The following is a 22,620-nucleotide window of genomic DNA, read 5'->3' on the forward strand; positions in this document are numbered from 1 at the left end:
AATGTGTTGCAGTTCTATCAAGTGACTCTAAATTCACCCTAGTGTGAAAGGTTTTAGACAGCACAGGTCAGCAGCAGCAACACTGTAGCTTTTTTACCTCGATATTTCAATTAAAATCCCAAATATAGTCGCATTCAACTCTCCGTATGTTTACCTCACAATGCCATGGCAAATGATCACAGAATCATAGAATGGTGAAGGTTGGAAAGGACCTTAAATCCATCTAGTAAATTTCTACTGGAAAAAGGCCCAAAATAAGGAAAGCAGGAGGTGTTGCACATTATAACTAAATTATAAATGGGCTATGATGTATATAAGACTTCCTTCGTTTAGTCTGTGCATTTTCTTCTGTAATGGAAGTGCCAGATCCTGCATAGAACAGTAACAGCTCACAAGTATGAACACAGTTCATGTGTTTGGGGGATAGAATTTTTAAATATGTTAATCTTTTAAAGCATAAACAGATGATTGCTTATCAGGCTATGGATAAATAAGCATATGACTCCTGCAGTGGTGGCAGAAACACTTTTAGTAATTCCTGAAAGTAGATTCTCTTTTGAGATAGCCGAGGCTTTAGAAACTAAGGTTTAATTGTGATTTTTTTAATAAGGGAAGTTATCTCAATTAGGTCACTTCATGTTTGTCATATTTTTATGGCTCTTAGAATGGATGCAGAAATCTGTATTTTTAGGCTAACTTTCAAAAATCACTTATCTTTTAGCTTCTATAAGATAAGCTCAACAAAGTTAATGGTCTTACACTGCTCTAAAGTGTGTTCTTGGGAGAAATCAATTTGTCCCTATGTTGTTCACTGCAGATGTGAAAGTAGTAAATCAGTGATTATCAGCCATTTCTTAAAAATGGATCTTGACATTCAACAGACCAGACAGTTTCTCAAGTTTTATCATGGGACCTTGTGGTGCTTCAAGGAATGTGAAGCACAAGCCTGAATCCTTTTGTCTAGCTTGTCTTTTCAAACTTAAGCACTGCCATTTTCTTTCTAGTTAAATTGCATGCTCGAGTCAGGCACGTTTAAAAATCATGTGAAATTGAGACATTTTAAAAACTTGTTTCAACTGCAGGCACAGTGAACTGGGGAGGAAGTCTTGACAAATATTTTGGGTGGTTTTTTATTTTTTTTTTTTTGGGGGGGTGGTTGTTCTAACTGGTGGGAACAGAAAGCAAGTACCTCTTTAGAAAATGCCTGAGACAAATGCTGTAGTCTTCTAATGATCTGCAGGTCTGCTTTTTTTTTGTGTTCTGTAGTTGTAAGTTTTGGGTTACTCAGTCCATGTAAGTCCTAAGAGTCCTGTGTATGCACTGTAATGGTGCTGCATTGTTCTTAATTGAATCCAGCCAAGGATGAGGTAACATTTGATGAAGATTTGCTTAAATTTCTTGAATGAGCAATGTTTAGATGTCACAGTAACAGTAGAAATCTGTTATCTCCCTTCACTTGCATATCTGCACAGTTGTCACTGCTGAAGTTGCTCCCATACACGGTGAACATATTGTTCATCACACTCTAGTTATACCCAGACCATTCAAGCAGAGCTAAGTGATTCTGTGCTTCCCATAATGGATAGACTTGTCCCTCTATACAAATACATGCAAGTACATATGTTAGCACAGTGCCACCAAAAATAACAGATTTTGTTAGTGTGCCAGACCTTTCTTGCTACTACAAACTATGGCTACAAAATACCTCTGGATAATATAATAGGGAACTAGTCAAAACTCACTATGCAAATGGATTTTAAAAATAAAGGGGAAAAAAAAGGCCCATTTCTATGAGTTTGCTTCAGAATTTTCCCCTACAATTTAGAAGAAATTATTAATCTCTTAGTGGAAGAGATTACTTATGCACTGAAGGCGTATTTGTTCACAGAAATAGGCTAAGCCCTTCTGAAGAAGCTGTGGGAAATGCAACCTCTTTCAAGTCAATAACTGTGCTACTTATCTTCTGATGGAGCTTGGGTTTCCTCTTTTGGAGGAACAGCAACAAACTCTTTCATTTCAGTATCTTGGTCAGTGGTAGCATGAGTACTAGTTTTATAAGGCTCGCATGGGCAACAGCTGACTTCTCCTTTTCTGCTCTTCTGCAGAATGGTAGCGCGGAAGTCTAATGTTATCACTGCCAAACGATACAATTGTAGAGTCACAACTAAGATATTCTTAGCTGTAAAAAACACCAGCATCTGATTGAATATTCTGAAGTGGCCCATCAGGATTGAACGTACAATGAAGAAGGGACCATCCTGTATGAAAAGGCTGACCCCAATGTTCCACAGTTCTGCACTGTACCTGCACAGCAGCAGGCTGGGGATCCGCCTAGTAGATGTAGTTGGTTTGCAGCCAATATGCTGTACTGGAAATAAAACACAGTTATGTTAAAACAAGTCTTTAAAATTGAGCCAGGGTTGGCCTAAAGGGAAGTAAATGCATTCAACTACGAACAATTCAACAGAAAGCATATCCAATTTCTGGAATCTGTTTCAGCAAAACACACTAAGCTTATCTTAAGCAGATACTTACGTGGTCTGCCAGACAGGACCAAACCCGCTTCCCCTTTTCTGTCCCACTAAGCTATCAGCATTTATATACTTTAAAACATTAAACAAAAGTAGATTACCTAATCATTCTGTAACAACTTTCCCAAGCATTTTTCTGTTAAATCAACGTATTAGGCTAACATATATCTTTAAGAAAAAAAAAACAACAAAGTACCATGCTGAACTGGAATAGGCTGAGCTACAGAACTTCAATTTGTTCCAGGTTGTTTAAGACCTTGGTTTTCAAAGTCACTAGATAGCCATTGCCTTTTTCATGTGTCAGAGTAAGAATAAGTCATGCCAGTGCAGGGTAATATCAAGTATTATGGATACGAAGAAACTGTAGTCGCTGCTTGCCATAGAAGAATTGAGCCACAGTTACTCTTACTCATTCTTAGCCTTCTGGGTGTGAAATTGCATACAACAGTTGGAACTTGCATGAATGTGTTCCCCTTGACTATAAAAATGGTGGCGGGCTAAAATGCTCTTTGTGACATGGTGTCTAGAGAATGATCATCAGAAGAGTGTGTGTGTGGTGAGTATGGCTGCCTCTTATGAAAATGCATGTATCTTAACGAATGTGTCTCAGGCAGTGGGTTTTCATTAGTTTAAAAGTCATAGCTACTTGTGATGCAGTAACAACTGCCAAATATTTCAGCTCAACAAAACAATTCTATTGTTTGAGTGAACGCTGGGGGGGGGGGAAGGGAAGAGGGAAGAAGATGAGCCTTGAGTGGAAAACTAGCTGTAGAATGTAGAAATTTTCTGAATCCATTAGGCAAAGCTTCAGCAGCAGCTAATTTTTTAATGTTTTTGCACCACTGCTGTTTAATAGTCCTAACTGCACTGCCTAATCAGTCAGTGCCTAAAACCTTCTATTTTACATCATGCTGTGAGTAAACATTCTGACACTTGAATAAAAAGTACTATCTGTACAACTGTATAAGCTACCCAAGATAAACTGAAACCATAGTAAATATCACGGCAACATGTGTCCTATAATTTGATTTTAACTTGTATATCAAGCAGAAAAGCAATAGCCAGAGGAAAAAAAATGCACAGTACAAGAGGTTACTTCACTTAAATTAATGCTAAAATTGCTTAAACACTGTTTGAATTTATTTGTGTAGTGGTGATGTATATGAACTTTTCTAAACCTAAGTATTACATGTCTTTAACAGAATATATTCCCTAATAACAGGAATTTTAGCTGTGATGTATCTGAAATGTGGTTGCATCATTATTTTTTTCTGGGAGGTGAGCAGCTGAGCTGAAATGCTGAAATATTTTTGGAACTCCAGTGTTGAAAACAAAACCTAGTGCTGTCCCTGAAGAAAAGGCTAATGAAAAATTCCTGGAATAATTATTTCATTATTATTTTATTCATTTATTATTCTAGTCAGTGTGTCAGCCTAGTGTGCAATTTTATATATGATGCTAGTGAGGATAATGTATCTTTGGACTGGTAGAGTTAAGTTGCAAACTTGTAGTGATTGGAGGGTAAAGTGGTTGGAAGAGATGATGATTGAGGCAACTTTCATGATTCTTCTTGGATATAGGGAAGCCTTTTCTGCCTAGGCACAAATACAAACTCAAACTGGCTGAATGCTGGGCCTTTTAAGATAAAGAGTGTACAGTCCCAACATTATATAGTCCTTTATGTTCCCTGTGAATAAGTAGTTTCTCCTTTGATAACATCTGTTTCCTTGGCTGTGCTGTTCCCTGTAGTTAACAATTGCCTGTATCTCCAAAGGGTCTAGTAACCTACCCAGATTTGAGCTATAATAGACTAGATCTAACTCAAGAGCTTGCACGAAGAAGTTTAAGGCAGTAACAGGCAATTGGAGCAGATGCTTAATATAATATTGCAATCCATTTTTTTCTGAAAGTAGAGAGTTTTATCCGGGAGATCAGAGGTTAGCCAGAAACAAGTGTTTCCTGCAATGAAACCACAATGGACAAACTTCAAAAGCCATCATTGTCATATAAATTGCTCTCCACCAGAAGTCCTTGGTATAGCCTGTAGCATGTGTACAGCCACAAGACATGCCAGCAAAAACCTAAAGCATTTGTTCTCTTTTCTTGTCTATGTGCAAGAACTAACCTGCAAGATCAAGTGGAAACTGTAACATACTCCACGTCCATACAGCAAGAATTGCATTTATGAGAGCATAATTCTTCCTATGGGAGAGGAAAGAAGTGATAACAGTGAAGATGAAGTTTTCTTATGCGATAACAAAAATGTTTGCTGTAGTATCTGGAATATCACTCAAAGGTTAGTTGAGCAAAACAGCAATTGATTACCGGTAAGACTAAGGAAAACAGAGGTACTTTTTGGCAAGGAATTTTTTGCTGTTCAGGCTACATGTCCCAGTTGTGTGATTACATTAAATAGCTGATGCTAAGATTATAATGATAAGCATATGGAAATAGAATCTCTGGCTCAAAGAGGAGGTATCTCTTCCCTTGTAGTTATTACACATTCCTTGCAAGCCTGAAGCTTCTCTGCCAAGTGGAAGGACCTCTTTTCCTGCTTTAAAACCTTTTATTTGATATATAAAAAATATATATATAATAGTACATATGTAAAAGAGGATGAAACTCTTCTGTGATTCTTTTTCTTTATAAATGTTCATAGCTCATCTCTCAGTGCTGCAAGAGGGAGATGAGTTTACTTCCTCTGGGGGAGATCACAGTGTTGAAAATTCACACCAGACTATGCCATTCCCTTTCTTCTTTATCTTTGAACACTTTGTCATTCTATCATGAAGAAAGTACAAATGAGATAATCAAAGAAGTAACTTGGATAATGCATCACTAAAGCAAAATCTAGTTGCTTCCTTGCTAGTCTAAAACAATTCATTAACCTGTAAGAGGCTTACTGTGTATCCAGTGTTTCAGCTCCTGTAGCTGCAAGAACTGTCGTTGCATGGGAGTTATGCTAGTTGTTTGGCTCTTTGTACCTTTTTATTGTGATGGATGATATGTTTCTCTGCTGGCAACAGAAGTATAATCCCTAACAAAGCTCTTAGGACTGTTACGTGCTTTACAGAGGGAAAGGTGAGAGCAGGAAAACACAGCCTTGAATGTAGCCTTCTGTTTTCTGTGGGAAATAACAGCTCAACCAGTCTGAACACTGAAGAGTGCACAAACAGATCTTTATACAAAACAAATATCTTGCAATAAACAAATTATTAATGTCAGCAAATGATCCTTACCGAACGTCTTCGATGTCCAAAGTTTCACTAGCAAATTCAAGTATATCTGCTGCTGTTCCCACAAACATGAGAAGCAGCTGAGACAATTGATCCCGGGTGATTTCAACTCCAATAGGGAGAAGCCATCTCCCAACTACTAGCAGCAGTAGAAAAGTCTGGTGTAGGGCCAGTGTCCATACAGTCTCACAGATTGTGGAGAGCTGATTCACAAAGACTTTAGCCTGTTTAAAAGACAATAAGAAGATACTGTATCTTCAGGAGACTGACATTATAGATACCTTCAGAGACTGTATTCACCCTTAAGGCTGCTTTTGTTCTCCTTCACATTGTATTAGAGCAAATAATTTTTATGTGGCAGGCATAATTTGAAAAAGACCTATTAATACAAACTTTGGGTAATGAATAGCAAGTCTTCTTTGAGTACTGCTCTTTCTGTTCTCATTTTTCAGCCACCTGAGCATTACCCTTTGCAGAACCATGATCTAGACACTTTTTAAATTTCTAAATTTTAAAATTACTGAGATTTGGAACATAATGATAGGAGAGTCACCACTTCACACAGAGACTAGCTCTACAAACAGTAGTTAGCACACTGTACATCATTTTCACAATATGGTTTTCTGAAACTATTCTTTTTCTTGTTTTTTAGTATTCTTCACTGCATGAGGAGGCTGCTCAAATAAACACAAGTCGTCTCTAATTGCTCTTAACTAGGAATAGGAAAAGGTGTCCCACCGTTTGAATGATGTGGTGATCTGTTCCCTCACTTCCGTGACTGCTGTCTCTGGATTGATTGAAGTCTTGGTTGCTGATATTCACCTGAACTGCTCCAGGCTCATTACCACAGTACTGTTGTGAATAAAAACATCACACATGCATAAACATCCCATACAGGGAGCAGATGCAGTCTGTGGCTGAGAGAGTCCTGTTTTGCTGAACTGTAGAAGGTTCATTTGTGAAATTCGGCCAGTGTTTGCAAATGTAGATGCTCACCCTGCATATAATTCCCCTCTTGTTCAGAAGAGAGGGATTCCTCTCATGAGGACAGGAGAGATGTTTTGGTAGGTCCCTGAGAAAGTATAGGATTTTACTGCAGAAGAGGATGTAAATTCAAGGACTGATGGAGTGGGTGACATCTCTGTGCCATTAAGATGGCATTCTTTGAATGCGATCTGCCTGCAGCTCTCCTAAGCAGGCTGCAGAGTTTCCTACATAGTCTCCGTCTAGATAAAAAAACTGACATAGGGTAAGAATTGGTCATGGTCAGTCTGCTGGTTTATGGTCCCGGCCAGTCTCTATATTCAGGCTTGAATCTGTCTAGTATATAACTAGTATACATCTTGAATATATCTAATATATATCTAGGCTGCAATGAACAGAGTAGGGGTGGGATATTTGGATTGTATTCTCTGCCCTCCTACACATACCCATGCACTGCCACTTCTCCCCCAAACCCACCTCCCCTCCTCCACACCCCCCTCCCCCCCAAAATAAGCTGAGCCTTATTCTGCAAGGAGGTTCATGATGTGAGAGGTGAGATACAGGAATAATTAAGAAAAATGGATGTGTTGTTGCCTACCCCTGTAGAGCAGAGAAAAAACAAGTATTTTTGCTTTCTCCAAGTACCCAGTGCTCTGGCAAATAGAATGTTGGCTAAAACATACTGTTACATCACCTGCAGTAAACCAGTAGGTCTGTCGTGCTGCACTGCCCTTCTTAGTTCACACACAAGGTTGGCCCTGGAGCAACTTGGGTATGGTTCTAAAATTCTATCTTCATAGCAATCCCTTAACATCTCTTTGCATTGTAATAAAAAGGGATAATTAGAAAATCAAACCATGCTGTTATTAAAGACTTTTATCCTATCCTATTTGTGCCAGGGAACACATGATTTGCATTTCTCCACTGGGCCCCCCACCATTTTATTGCATGGAGAGTGATTTTATGCAACAATCAGAATGTGTTCTAGTGCATACTGAGTAGCTCTGTTCAGCATAATGCCTGCCAATATAAAGGCAACATTTTCCAGCAAATGTCACATTCTAGCAAATTTCAGATTCTACTTTTGATGCTTTATTTGGTCCCTGATAATGTTGCTCAGTATCTGGGTAAATGCTGCTTCTTGTCATAAATAAATGGAGCAAATTCCCATGGTCTGAAAAATCTGGTGGCAAAAAAAGTCAGGCTTTTTTGCTTTTGTAATTGGAGGTAAAGGCTCTTAAATGGAATGCTTGCCACCTTTGGATTGTGGGTGTGAAAGCTTTGAAAGATCCTCATACGGATGTAAGGATGATGATATTTCCATGTGGAAGAGGAAAGTCTAAAGTTCTGGACATGGAAAGAGTGAGATGGAGGGGCTGCTACTCTGCAGGGCTAGAGCCTTGCTGGGCTTATCTCGCTTGGTTAGCCCCTTAACCAAAGGAGAGAGACAGAACAGCTTGTTCAGAGGATGTTTCAGAAACAAAATTTAACTGGTGCTCTGGAGGAATATCTTTACCTGTTGCCTGTAGAAAATTCTAAAGCCTATGGAGGCCAGCCCCTGAGGTCAAAGTCAGCCTTTCTGAGTAACTCCCACCGGCAGTGCGACACAGTTAGCTGAGGAAACCATAAACTGCGTAACTGGCATAACCACCCCAGAATACTACGAAGTTAAAATCTACCTTGAAACAAATTGTCTGGGTAGAGCAAATGAGTTATTAACTTGTGCTGGAAGAGGAAGGCTAATTTACTTTGACAGCCTTTGGTCTGCATTTGAGCTCACTCCTCTGCTCCCCTGCCTGGTCTGGCAGAGGTAAGAGGAGGTGAGCCATGAACTTGCATTAAATGTCACACCAGAGTTTGGAGATTTCTTGTTCGCTTTTTAAAGCCCCATTTCTCAGGGATGAATCTGCCAAATTTGAGGCAGGAGCCATGTAGGGCAAGCTGTGTGCTGTATGTGTATGATGGTGAACATCCCTTCTCAGACACTGTGAGAATTCCCAACAAGTAAACTGGGAGACTGAAAGAGGAGTGAAATAGGAGCCTGTAGCAGTTTTACTGTGTGGGTTCCAAGGTGCATGTTTGCTGCTTAGCAGATGCCATGGCTCTCCTGTGACAACAACAGAGAGCAGACAGCTCTCACAGTTGGTCTGTATAACCTCCGCAAAAGGCAGAGGAGCTGCCGGACTCACCAACCTGCAGCACTGGACAGAGGTGGAGGAAAGCAGCATGCCACAGTGTATATGAGGCTTGCAAGGGAGCAGGGGGCTCTTTCAGTTGTTTAGTTTTTCCCTTTTCTTTTTTTTTTTCCACCCCCTTCCATCCTAGTGGCACAGAGGTGTGGAGAATATTTCTTAATTCACTTCATCAGTGCCTTTTGCAGGTTGCTGACACGTAACTTTTGCAACTACTCAAGCTGAGCAGGGAGGGGGGCAGGGTTACTATTTCAGTGCAAGGCTCCATGAACTCTGACCAAATGGCACTCCTCAGGGCCGGGTCCATATCTCTTCTCAACTGCATGTAGACAGGAAATGGAAAACCGCATCTGCAAAGCCAGTCATTTAAGTAGGCTCCTGATTTTTAATTTAAGTATGTTCATATCTTTTTTGGTTTGTTTCTCTCTGAATATTTATTAAGTGGTGATCGTGGTGGTGATTCACTTGGAAGTTTGGAGAAGAGCCTTTATTTTCATTGTGTATATGCGTATAAATAGGACTGCTGGTGCCAGGCATATTTGCCTAGCCAATTACATATGTGCAGTGACTTAATGGGAATGTGGCAAGGAAAAATGCTAAATTTCACAGGCAGCTGATAAATGTGGTTTACCTAGGTTACTCCTGGGTATCAAGACTGTGTGCATAGCTGAACAAAAATGCCTAAGTCTTTTAACCATGCAAAAATTAAACAGGAAGAAATTGTACACATTTTGCATAAACTCTAGCTTGGTTTACTTCATTTTTTCTTTTGACATGTAGCTTACATTTGTCTGATTTATAAATACCTAATCAAACCAGAAATTCTGTTGCGTGACATAATGTTGTCCTAATATATGGCCTGCAAAGAGCTTGCTGTCAGTGCATGGGGTACACCTGAAACTGAGCTCATTCAGCAAATTTCTGTTTGCGTGTTATTCACAATCCCTCATTCACAAATATAACCGAGGTTAGCGAAAACTTTTCACAATGGGTCCAGCATTGAAATAGTGAAACTGGTACTTGAATACAAAGGCAGAGTACCCTCAATCCTGTGAATGTATGGCTTGGCAAGGGAGAAGCTAGCCCTTCCCTGAAGCAGGCCCTCTGCCAAGCAACAGGTACCCCTCTCCTTCTCTGTGACTGGCTGGAAACAGAGTGGCCATCACTATGGCAACATGTGTGAAGTCAGAAATTCAAAGCAACAGTGACTGCTTCATTTTGGTGGTATAGGACAGCTGAAAAGTAAAACAGCAGGAAAAGACTGCTTAAGCTGATTTCCAAATTGAGGAAAATAATAGGTATGGGAGGGAAGAGAAAAGGTGAAAGATGTAAGATCTCTTCTAGGAGAGTGATATACTAGAATTTTAGCTGATAGGAGAATCTCACCTCACAATGAGGCTAAGGGAAAGGGCACTGACATTTTAAGGAAGTAATGAATATTCAAGTTAAGGTACTTAACTATTTGCCAAGTATCTATGTTCTTATTGACTGGGAAGCCTATGCTCATTACAGCACAGGTAGTCAGGTAAGACCTGCAAAAGGTGGTCAGTTATAACTTTCTGTCACAGCGATATGACAGAGTTGAAAAGGTAACAGGAATTTGTTTATCTGAGATCTCATACTTTCTTAATAATTTTGGGTTTTTTTTAATGGATCAGATGGTTTTAATTTTCTTGCCACTATTCTGCAGACAGCAACTTTTTCACTCAGTATAGTTCAGTTTACTTCATGGTCTCTCCCAAACATGTATTTCATCCCCAAATACTTTACTGCAAACCAGTAGTTTCTATGCAGACAGTATTTCACTGTTGGTATATGAATAGTATTACTTATGTCCAGTTCTGCAGTACTCAGGCAGAATTGCCTCTGTCCTCAGGAAGAGAGGCTGCATATTAGCACAGACCTCAAGTAACAGCACCAACCTAAGCAGCTGTCCTTTTCTGTTAAAAATCCAACATGAGATCAAAGTTCTACTGCCTTAAAGACCACAGACTGTTTTCATAGTACGTACATTAAACGTGTGAATTTAGCAACTGCATAATCACCTGTTCTGTTAGTATTTTAATAAGGAAATTCCCAGCAATACATTAGTATCAGGAATAGTACTAGTCTGGGTGCTGTGTTTGAGATTATTAGGAGGGCTGCTGCCCTTCCGGAAGTACTGTTTTTGAATCTGTTATACTCTGTATTTCCAGAACTCTCTATCCTGTCTCTCCAGGTATAAACTAAGCTGTTAACTTGATATACTCCCTCTTTAATTCACAGTAGCAGTATATCAATAAGAACAAAGTATGCCATGTTCTAACATCATTTTGGGAAATAAACTGCTGCCTTTGACTACAGAATTAGCCTGTTTCTTGGATGAGATTTAACTATGACAAATGTTCTCAATATCCACATTACCTGTCTGTGACTGTTTAAGGAGATCTGGCAAAACAAGAAGACAAATTCCTGCTGCTGTACTTAGAAAAAGCCTCAGGCATTTTCAGTGTAAACACAATTTTGAATATTTGATTATGCTTCTGTGGGTTGTAACAATGTTTCCAAAGAGAAAATGAAGCACTAGGTCTTCTTAGTCTAATTTATGTATTTTTTTTTCCTGTTATTTTTGCTCTTGTTTCTCTCAGGCCCTTTTCTGTTGTGGATGTAAGGTACTGCACATGTGCAAATTCTGGGAGAAACAGAATTCCCTTCTCACTACATGGAAGTGCTACAGGGGCTTGAAAGCAGCCTATGAGGAGGTGTTTCACGCAACATGAGCTGCTGAGCTAAACTGGCTCTGTTCTGGCCCTAAGTGGCTCCATCTGTCAAAAGAACAATTGTCTTAATAATTTTACCATGTGTTTTAGTCCTGAATTCAAATCCAGACACCCCATCTTAGATTACTATACAGCACAAAGAAAGGATGTAAACACTGACAGACAAATTACCACGCCAGCTGTGGTGGTAATCTGCGAGTATTCTCCTAGGTTCAGGGAAACATGAGGCAATTTGAGTTTAAGACCTCTTTCAGTGATACCTGTCTCAATTTTGGCTTGCTTGGATTTGTGATATCTGCCTGTAAGGGCTGTGAAACTTGTACTTTATTTTACATAGGCCTCTAAAGCAATTAAATTCTTTCACCATCCTCATGAAGATTCAGCCTGGTAAATTGGGGGTGAAAGGCTGTCTTTCAAACTTCTAGTCCTCTGTTCCCCAGACAAATGCAAATAAATGGTCTCAATTTTAGCTAGGAATGCGCAGTAGCCATAGTGTAGCTGTAGCTGGGTTGGGAGACCCACCAGTATAAAATAGAGACCTGGCAGATTTCTGTCTGTATGCCCAAATCCAGCCCAATTTCAGATCAGTCCATCTTTTCTCATAACAAATACCTGAGTCCCATGATGAATTTCTAGTAGCCACAGTGATGGTACTGTGCAAATCAGGTATAAAAATATTGCTGGTGAAAACCTGTGGAAGAAAATAGAAGATAGCTTGGTATTATATCGCATTGTAAATATCACATACCTATCATTATCTGCATTGAGAAGTATCTTGTGCCTCCTACCATATGGTTTATTAAGAAATAGGATAACTGCAAATAAGAGTTGATATTCTTCCCAAATTCTTCATGCTATCAGTATTATGAATCACAGGTTTATTGTACATCCATCTAAGATCACACATGGAAGTTTAAGATCTCTTGATAAGAATAACCAAAGACACTTTGCTGCTTGTATTTCCATCACAGCATTCTCTGTACTTAAAATTAAAAAAACCCTCTAGCTAACATGCTTTTTCTGGTTTCACGAAAGGTGAATTAATACATTGAGTCCTTTCACTGAGTGATGCAGGGATAAAGGCTGTTGATCAGAACCCTGTGCACTGACACAGTGAAGGTAGAAATAGCATCAGTTTGCCTAAAACAGTAATTTCTTCAGCAGGTCTTTCAGTGCAGGCTAAAAGTGTTTATGAAAATGGGTCTTGGCCTTGTTTCCCCGTTTTTGCTGGCAATTTCATAATTCTGTAGGATTCCTGTCTCTAGTTCTTTTCTCCCTCACAGTCTTCTATGCAACCTGTGATGGTGAAGCTTTATTCAGCTTCTTCAGGTGAGTTTACTTGGAAGTGGTAGAGAGGTTCCACTACTCCTTCTGCAAGCACTGACTTTTGTGAGGGTTACGGATGTTTTCCCACTAATCACAGAACGGGGGGTTTTGGGCTGTTGATTTTTGTTGATTTTTCTCTCTTTTTTTTTTTTTTAAATTCCCATCCTCTCAGAGTGGGAATGAGGTCTAATGCCACTCATGTTCCATCTAGTTCTGCTATAGTGTGCAGTGAGCATAACTGCAATGCTGTTGAGGTGCACAGCAGCCTTTGTATTGCATGTATGTAATGGCCCAGGACAGAGCAGTGGAGTCAGACTCAGGATACTTGCTTGCTTGCTTCTATCCTGTCATTGGCACACCCTGCAGTGAATTTAAATTGCTTACAAGTATGTAACCACAGCAATGGTTTGGTCAAACGTTGTTGTATTTATTGTTTGTTCCTACCCTGAATGTACCTTTATTTTTGTAACCCTGACTTTTCCAGTGGAGATTAAGTATCAAGGAAAAGAAAAAGAAACAAAACAAAACTGCTGCTTGGGAAAATTACTGGGTTGCTGCGTGGCTCTGAAATATTTCAAACAATTCCCTCTAAAATAGTTCTGGACTGGATTTGGGGTGGGGGGTAGGGGATTGGGGTTTTGTGTGTGTGTGTGTGTTTGGGGCTTTTTTTGGTGGGGGATTCAGATTATTTTTGAGGATGAGGGTGTGCTGTCGGTTTTGGCAGTGGGGTTTTTTGCTTTCTGTTTTAAAAAAGTGATTTTGTGGGGTTTTAGTCTAGGATGGGGCTGGGTTTCTTGTTTTGTTTGGGTTTTGGGTTGTTTTTTGTTGTTGCATTTTTTGGTGGGTTTGTTTTTGTTGGGTTTTGGGTTTTTGGGGGGGTTGTTTTGTTGTTTGTTTGGTTCGGAGTTTTTTTGAGAGAACACACCTCATTCAAATGGCAGAAATAACACACTTTGCAGTATTTCCTATAGATTTTTTTTTAATATTTTTAGTATTTTCATATAGCACATGAAAAATCTATCCAGCTGGCAGGTTAGCAACGCTGAGCTAATGATAACACACCAGGCCAAGAGACTACAGAGGCTTTAACTCTGCCTTTATTTCAGAAGGAGCCATCTAGAGGAAGTATTAAGTGGCCAGACCCACAGTAATACTGTTTTCTCCACACGTGCCATTTAAATTCTTGTGCTGGTGTAGTGAGTGTTTTGTCAATAATAAATGGAGAGAATATGAGGCTCCTGGAAACAGGAGAGTCCTGTGGCACAGTCTGCCCATTGCTTGGATCAGTGACTGTCTATGGGGGTGTTTTCTAAAAATGCAAGTGTTACTGCCTGTTCTGAATGTGAGTGTATTCCACTGGAGCAGAGTTATCGTAATGGAAAGAGATGCTGTCCGTTTGTCTACAGTTCTTACCTATGAACATATTTTACCATGTGGCTTAAAGTGTTGGAACACATCTACTTTCAAAATTTCCTTCTAGCTAAATTTAGCCCTTACAGCACATGTATTCATCATCTAAAATGGATCTTGCTTTCCATAGCTATGTTGCTTTGGAACTTCCAAAAGCTGCCATAGCAAAAGTTTCTTCATGAAAACTCTGCTGCTGTCTCCTCTCTAGCGAATCGGATCTGCTCAATCTGCCTCTGTCTCATAACTGTACATTTGGAGCTCTGCCATTGTTAAATTTTCCTGTGTCCCAGACTTTATCACAGATTTTATTACATTCAGATTTAAAGCATGGAACACTTGTATAAAGTGTCACACAACACTGCTTGTTAAAATGAGTTTGACAGGTTGCAATGGGCAGAAATTTAAGATCATTGGAATACTCTGTGGCTTTTTTATTAATAATTCTTCTTTTTTTTTTTTTTTTTTTTTTAATGGTCCTAGGTTTGTGTCAGGGCCTGTCTGCAGTTTCAGTTTTTAAATATAGGTCCTAGTGAAATCTTGACAATTAGTTACATGACCACTTCCCTTCTACAGAGTGTTTGTTTTGGCTGAGTGCTTATGAGCTGTAGATGACTGCAGCAGTTCCTTAAACGCACGTAAAAGCCCATGTGCTTAGGCAAACTCTGCTACGACTAACTTTTTTTTGTTCATTTCTCAGGCACCCTTTCATGTGTTAAACTTCCCCTCTGGAATAGCTTCTCAAATCCAAACAATCAGGCCACTCTTGCTGTACTGCAAGAGTGGTTGGTGCTCATCTTTTGTCTCTGAGTTTTGATTCATGCATTCGTCTGCTGGTAGCACTGTCAGAAGTAGCAGGTATAGGCAATGCAGCCCCAGGGAAGGAGGTGTACTTCTCCTGTAGCTACGTTTCCCACATTTTTCAGTTATTAGCATGGATACACGCACAGCGCTATACAGAGAGTGGTTCCCAAGTAGTTTGCAGCAAAACTTCCCCACCTGAAAGCCCTCTGGCTTTGACAATGGACTAGCCAGGACTTAACCAGCTTCCTCCCCCTCACCACACACACATCCCCAGGTGCAGTAGGGGAGAAAATGCAACCCCCTGAAAGCCTGGCAGAAGCAAAGCAAGGGCAGCACCGCTCTTGGGCTGCAGCCGCTCAAAATCAGCCTCGCGTCTGCAGCGTAGTACATGCAAAGAAGCAAGAGGGGCTCGTCAGAGCCGGCGGGATATGCTCACCATTTGTAGCCTCTGCCTTGCTTAAACTTGAGGGTAAGCCCTGTCTCCAGGCACAGAAGAAGATTGAGCAGTGCCAGCAGCCAGTACTTGGGTTCTTTCTTCACTGCAGTCACTCTCCAGACCCCGATGACAGAGTGTAACATAAAGAGCAAGCGAGTAACCAGAGCATTGAGCAGTACCATCAGCTCCATCCTGGAGCAGCCCCCTCCCCTTCTCCCCGCACCGTAGGGGCCCTGCGCTTTTTAGGAGCCCTGGGAAGTTACTCTGGGAATCACTGGGAAGCGTGCGCACCACAGGCACACAGATCTCTTCCATCTCCACAAAGGGGCCCATTATAACAAAAAAAGAAACGGCATTGCCCCTCCCCCAGACTTCCTGAAAACTTTTTAGAGGGAATAATAAAAAAAAAAAAAAAAAAAAAGGCTGCTCAGGCTTCCAGGCTGCAGTGGTGTGCAGCGCTCAGCACAGCTCTGAGCACGCTGAGCCAGGGGCGTGAGGGGTTCCTTTCTGCCCCTCTCTATCATCTGCTCAAGAACTAAAGGGCAGGGAGGTTTGTTTCACACAGCACCATTTCTCTGCTAACCCCGCTTGTTGCTCTCATGTCATAGATTTTTAGATAAGAGACAAAAATGGAATTTGAATCTTCCTTGCTTTTTAGCATTTTTTTTTTTGCAGATGCTGCACTGCATTACTGAGACTGCAAAACCTTCTTACGTCTCCCTTTCCCCTAAAAGATATAATTCACATCCAGGACCTTTGAAAATTATCCGTTTAAAATGGCATTAGAGAAAGCAGAAACTGTATACTTAGTTCAGTACTGGAATCCCTGCGTGCAACAGAAGATACAAAAGCTAACTAGAACTGAAACCTAGACAAACTACTATATTGTATAATCTACACTTTGCTTCAGGACTGACAAGGAGCCCCAGTAAGGAAATCCAGAAATCAGTTTGAGACCTAATGCTAATGTTACCAAATAGGCCAGTTGGAATTTATACAAAAAATTGAGAGAACTTTGACTGTTAGGTCACCTACATCTAGACTGACCTTTATCTTCTGTAGAAACAGTTTATAAACTACAGAATAGCTTTAAAAATTATGTTGTTTCTTATAACAATTACACTTTTTTATTTGAATTACACTTGGGTAACCGAGGAGAAAATTCTTCTTGATCAGAATTGGCACTGTTGTTCCAGTTTTGTGTTAATTTACTGCCAAAGCACTTAAATTGAGAGATACCATTGTAAAATATAGATGAAAAATCAAGTCCGTGTAATGTACTGTGGCACTCCAAAGATCATCATTTCCTAGCTGTTTTGGTTTTAAATATCCTGTTCTACTTTAAACACAAACAGATATTCTTCTAAGAGTTGTGACCTTCCTAAGAAATTTTTCCTCGATTGCTAAGATCCAGGTTTTACTCACTGAAAAACCAAGGCTCTTTCTCTGTGAAGTGTTGAAGCTGGTGCTGGCCAGCTGACGTCCTTAGGGGTTGTGGGGATGGAGGTGGTGACTACTTAAAAATAACCCTGTCCAGAAAAAGAGAGAAACAAAAGGCCATTCTGCAGTATAGATCACTCAGGAAATGCCTGAGTAAATAGATGGACTGTGCAGCATGCCTTTTGGAAGCGACAAAATCAAGCTCCTCACACTCAAAGGAAAATTAATTCAAGTCAAGGGCCTACTACTGATAATCCTCTGCCAACAGCCACGCTGCCATATCATGTCTTGAGTTCTGTTGGTTCACAGCCCTTCCGCTGGTGTTAAGGTCAAACCCAGTTGAAGGGGAAACAGGGAACAGACAGAACTGATAGATTGTTTAAACAAGATACTCTTCTGTGGGAATGCTTGATGTCTAAGAAATAACATGGGGGAACTGGTATGTCTAATTGTTTATGGAGATTCTAACAGCACAGATGTCATAAACTTGGAAAGATGATGATCAATGGGACTTTCCCATGATATCGTCTATTCAGGAAGGATGTGGTGAGCTTTGCAGATAGATAGTAGTTCTGTATATATTAAAGACACTTTGGAGCTGAATGGCTTAGCAAGGTAATTTCTCTAAGGAACAATCCAGACTTCACATCAGTGGAAGTCCCAAACTTAAGTAGGAAGAATATAGAATATTGCTTCTGCTTAGCTGACCAGTGGACCATTATGGTGACACAATGGGCTTAGTAGAGGAAGGAAGTAAGTAGGTATGGATCACTTCAGTGATGCAGTCTAGAAGAGGCAGAAATGGCATCCAGACTTGATAAGTACATTTTTAGATGTGTCGGTGGCTGGTTTGTGGAGCAGCAGGTTCTGGAGCCCATGAGGGCAATGCTTGACTTTAATTCTGAGTGGTTTACAGGATCTGATGTAGAGAGTAACAGCTGAAGAGCTCCACTGAAATGAGGATCTTAATGTGCTTAGACTCAGAATTCTTTCAGGTGTAAGACAAACCAGAGTTCTCCAACACTGCCTCTCTTAGCTTCAAAATGGAAACCAAGCGCAGATCAGAAAGCTTTCTGAAAGTAAGACAGACAGAAGACCTAACCTTTGCAGGGTGTATGGCTATTGCTATAAATCATATGAGAAGTAGAGAGAAAATAACTGTATCAAGAAAAACTTGAGAGAGAGTGAAAATAAGCCAGCATTGGCAGGGTGAGATTGCAGGAGCAAGAAGGCATCCTGCAAAAAAGCAGAAGTGGTGTCCAGGTGAAGAAAACCAAAAGGATTATAAACTCTGGAAAGTTAAATATGCAAACACTATAAGGCTGGCTGAAGGAGTATGGGGGACAATTAACAAACACCATAATAACTAGAATATCTGAAATCTGTTCAAATACGTAGTGAAAAGGAAGTCTGCCAGGGAATTGTTGGGTCAGTGGATGGTCAAGTGGGTTTTTTTCCCCCTATGACATTACATGTACTAGTGTTCCAGTAATTCTGTTCTTTTCATAGCTTCACTAATTGGCAGCTTACAATTGTCAGGCTAATTGATCATGGGCTAGAGAGTACTTAGTGGAAAAACTTTGTGTTTACCTTATTCTTTTAATCTTTTGCTGAGTCATGGAGTTAGGTCTACTGTTGAAGGCAGACAGTGGAATAGATGGGCCTTTGCTTTGACCCAAAATGGCTAATAGAGACTTTTTAGTCTCTTAAGAAATTGACTTGGACTAAGAGCAGTACAGTTTATGAATTGGTAGGTTGGTAATGTAGCTTTGATCCAAGCTCAAAGCAAGACTCATGTCTCTATGGAGTGTTCTGCTAATGATATACCCTCTCCTCTTTTCTGTCTGGAAACTTTGTCTAGTGGGTTCTGAGAACTGCCTGTGTCTGGGAACATTTGAGAGATCCTTCCAGATGAGCTTCCATGTTCTGGCAAATCCTGAACATGATGGTGTGGAATTTTCATTCAAGACAACTTGTCAGGATCTACTACATGTCTCTTCCATGTAATAGTTAACTGCAGCATGTCTTATGCATTTGGGAAATCTTAAACCTTACTGTGCCCTCACTACCAGTGACCTTCTATGGGAATATAAAATCTGGCACTCCAAAAAGCTGTGCCACAGAGTGTCTGCACAAGTATTTGTCTAATTTCTGCTTCTGAGCTGAGCCACTATGCTGATTTTGCTACACAGACCCCATAAACGTTAAAAATTGCACCAATTCCCAAGAAGAACCTAGGGCTGGAGATGGATCACGATTTGAATGCTAATTAATGGTACCATGCTGTTGCTAAATGTATGGTCATATTAGCACATAAATACAGAACTGAAACCTGCAAGGTGTCAGCTGACTTCCACTTGGGAAGGCCTTACCTGAAGTGTAAGTGACTTTTGGTCAATGAGGGAGAATCCCGTGGAGAAGTGCAGAGTGCTTCTATGGTAGGAAATGAATAAATTGCATAAACAAATGGTTCATTTTTAAATAGTGAAAGTGACATCCTTATTAGGTTGCAGTGCTTATAGAATCAAGAGCCTTGCTCAAACACCTAGAAGACTTCAGTTTGGACAGGAGCACAGGGGCTGGAAATCCTGTGAGGAGGAATTCCAGTACAGAAGTTCTGGGAGCTTTGCTGGTTATGTGCACCAGTGGTTTTTTTGTGGTGGGGTGGTTTGGTTGGTTTTTTTGGTTATAGGTTTTTCATTTTGTTTAGCGTAGTACTGGTGGGAACTATGAACAAAGGAGGCTGTCTCAGAATTCATTTTTATTGCTTACTTACGAACTGGCATGTTTTGGTAGTGAAATCTGGAGTAGTGGCTACTGGCCATCTTCAAGAGTCTTTGAAGATTTGATTTACAGTATTCATAAAGAAATAATTATAGGGTATTAAGCAAGTAGCTGAGAATGGGTCATAAATTCAATGCCAGTCAGCAATATTGTTCTGCTATGAAGGATGCACACTGGGATGTATTAACAGATCTGTAATATGCCAGATTTGAGCTATTAGTTCCTCCATCCTTGATGCTGGGAGAGACTAAACTACCTTATTTCAGGTGGTGCATTTCCAAGCCAGAACAGATGTGATAGACTGTCTAGAAAACAAGACTGCTGAGGAAGGAAAAAGGGGGTGCTGTTAGTTTAGAGAAAACTGAGGAGAGATGGAAGTGGCCAAGTGTTCACGACACTGTTGCAGGGAGGCCAGGAATAGCCTGTTTCCCAGTCCTAAAGCATAGGGAAGGAAGTAAAAGGCTTAAACAGCAATTAGATGTCTGGAGACATATCTTGCTAGGAAGGATGGTGAAGTACTGTAATAGATTACACAGAGAGATGTCAAATCTCCATTGTTGCAGGCTTTTAAACACAGATTAGGGAAACATTTGTCAGGAATGACAGCAGTTTAGTTGATCATGCTGTGGGGCAGAGGGCTGACTAGAAGATCTTTGGAGGTTTCTCCAAGTCTTACCTCCTAGGGCTCTAAGGTTTATTTCTTTATTATCTGATCATTGTGTTGAGTCTCTGAGGAAGATTCTTGCTTAAATTAAGTTTGCTTAATTTTACTTCCATTAGGGTTCTTAAAGAGGAGGAAATTGTTCTGTTTTCTGAATGCTTGATTGCAAACTGTGAATAATTAGGACAGCCATATAGAGAATTTACAACAAGTGGCAATTAACATACATGTTGAAATTAATGGGAATGATTCAGTTTTATGTGTGAAACAAAAAAAAAAAAGCCAAAACTATCTGATTCTGTCATAAGTGAGAGCCTGACTCTCGCCAATCAAATGCAAGGGGGGAAAGCCAGATCTTTCAAAACATGATCTGTGACAGAAGGTACTAGCTGTAGCTCAGTAAGGGTGTGAAGGAAATGGATAAAGGAGTGAAAAAACAGAATATAAAAAGATTAGCTCTCCAGTAAAGCACCAATATGATTGCAGAAGCATTAAAATCCCTGCAGGAGATTTACTGAGGACTCTGCCCTGGATTAGAATTTGATATAAAATAACTTAACTGAAGTCATACAATTTCTGTGCCATTTGTAGCTGAGTTAATAGCATATGTTCCTGGAGGATTACAGTCAATGATTAAGGAAATTAGGTTTTGTTTGAATTTAATTTAGTTGTATAAAGCTGCTAAAATAATTTACAGCTTTGATATTTAATATTTAATAACCCAGATCTTAAAAGAATCAGAGATATAGCAATGTCATTATATATTGAAATATTATCCCCGTAAGTCATTTATATTTGCTACTTGATAAGAATGTTCATCAACTAGATGGGCTCAACAGGAGCTACTTGATAAAAACCAATGCAATTTTACAGGTGGTGGTGGTGAAATCTTTCTTTATCTGTTATCCCATAAATCATAATTCACTTAAACAGAACTTTGCAGTCTCAGTTTCGGTAATCACAAGCATTCTTTAGTCTAATTTTCTAGCTTTTGGCTTCATGAACATCACAATTCCCATCTCTTCTTTCTTATGAGCCTGCTTCTGCCCCTCTCCCCTTTATTATCATTTTTTTAATGCTTTTCTCAGTCTACAATTTAGCAAGCGATCTTGCCTCTGTTGAGAGAAAAGGAGGCATGCAAAAGAACACTCCTATCTCAAAATCGAGCCTCAGTATTTTTGGGCATCTTTCTATTTGCCACTAAATTTATTAGGGTGTCGTGGTTTGAGCCCAGCCGGCAACCCAGAACTATGCAGCTGCTTGCTCACTCCTCCCCTTTCCTCCCCTCTTTCCTGGAGGGATGGGGAGGAGAATCCAAAGAATGTAACTCCCACGGGTTGAGATAAGAGCAGTCCAGTAACTAAGGTATAACACAAATCACTGCTGCTATCACCAATAGTAATAATGATAATGGAAATAACAAGGGAAGAGAATACAAGTGCTCACCACCTGCCGACCAATACCCAGCCTGACCTGAGCAGTGACCTAGCCCTTCCAGGTAACTGCCCCCAGTTTATATAGTGGGCATGACATGCTGTGGTATGGAATAACTCTTTGGTTAGTCTGGGTCAAGTGTCCTGTCTCTGCTTCCTCCCAGCTTCCCCTCCTCCCTGGCAGAGCATGAGACTCAGAAAGTCTTTGGTCAGATTAAACATTACTTAGCAACAACTAAAACCATCAGTGTTATCAGTGCTGTTCCCAGGCTGAAAGTCAAAACACAATACTGCACCAGCTACTAAGTAGGAGAAAAATGACTGCTACTCCTGAACCCAGGACATAGGGTCACAAAGCTTGGTTTAAGTCCCATCCTGTGCCTACACCACCACCTGCAGAACCCAGTCTCAAAAAGAAAATACTTGTACAAGCTTATCATCTATAGGTGCAAAACTGCACCATAAAAAGGAAGAGAGCAAAAGGCTTCCAGTGCCAGCCTGTTCTCACTTTCTTTTTGCTCTCTATAATATGGACATAATTTTCACTCCAAGCTTCCTTTTTGTGCTTGTTGTCATTTCTCACCTTCTCTTTATCTCTTTCTTGGAGGATGGGGCCCATCACATTGT

General features: G+C 40.2%; 1 protein-coding gene across 1 annotated transcript; it reads right to left on the reverse strand.

The window, feature by feature from the left end:
* Window positions 1-1,145: 1,145 nt before the first annotated feature.
* TMEM26 (transmembrane protein 26) lies at window positions 1,146-16,015 on the reverse strand. The gene is made up of 6 exons (XM_057421572.1): window positions 15,676-16,015; window positions 12,315-12,393; window positions 6,506-6,619; window positions 5,771-5,991; window positions 4,657-4,733; window positions 1,146-2,368 (listed from the first exon to the last, which is right to left on the reverse strand). The coding sequence occupies exons 1-6, from the start codon at window positions 15,864-15,866 to the stop codon at window positions 1,953-1,955; spliced, it is 1,098 nt and encodes a 365-aa protein (XP_057277555.1). The 5' UTR covers window positions 15,867-16,015; the 3' UTR covers window positions 1,146-1,952.
* Between the last annotated feature and the right edge of the window lie 6,605 nt (window positions 16,016-22,620).

The sequence above is a fragment of the Pezoporus wallicus genome, unplaced genomic scaffold (genome assembly GCF_028554395.1).
Source record: "Pezoporus wallicus isolate ANWC-B61680 ecotype Strahan unplaced genomic scaffold, APGP_CSIRO_Pwel_v1 contig_4816, whole genome shotgun sequence".
Taxonomy (NCBI): domain Eukaryota; kingdom Metazoa; phylum Chordata; class Aves; order Psittaciformes; family Psittacidae; genus Pezoporus; species Pezoporus wallicus.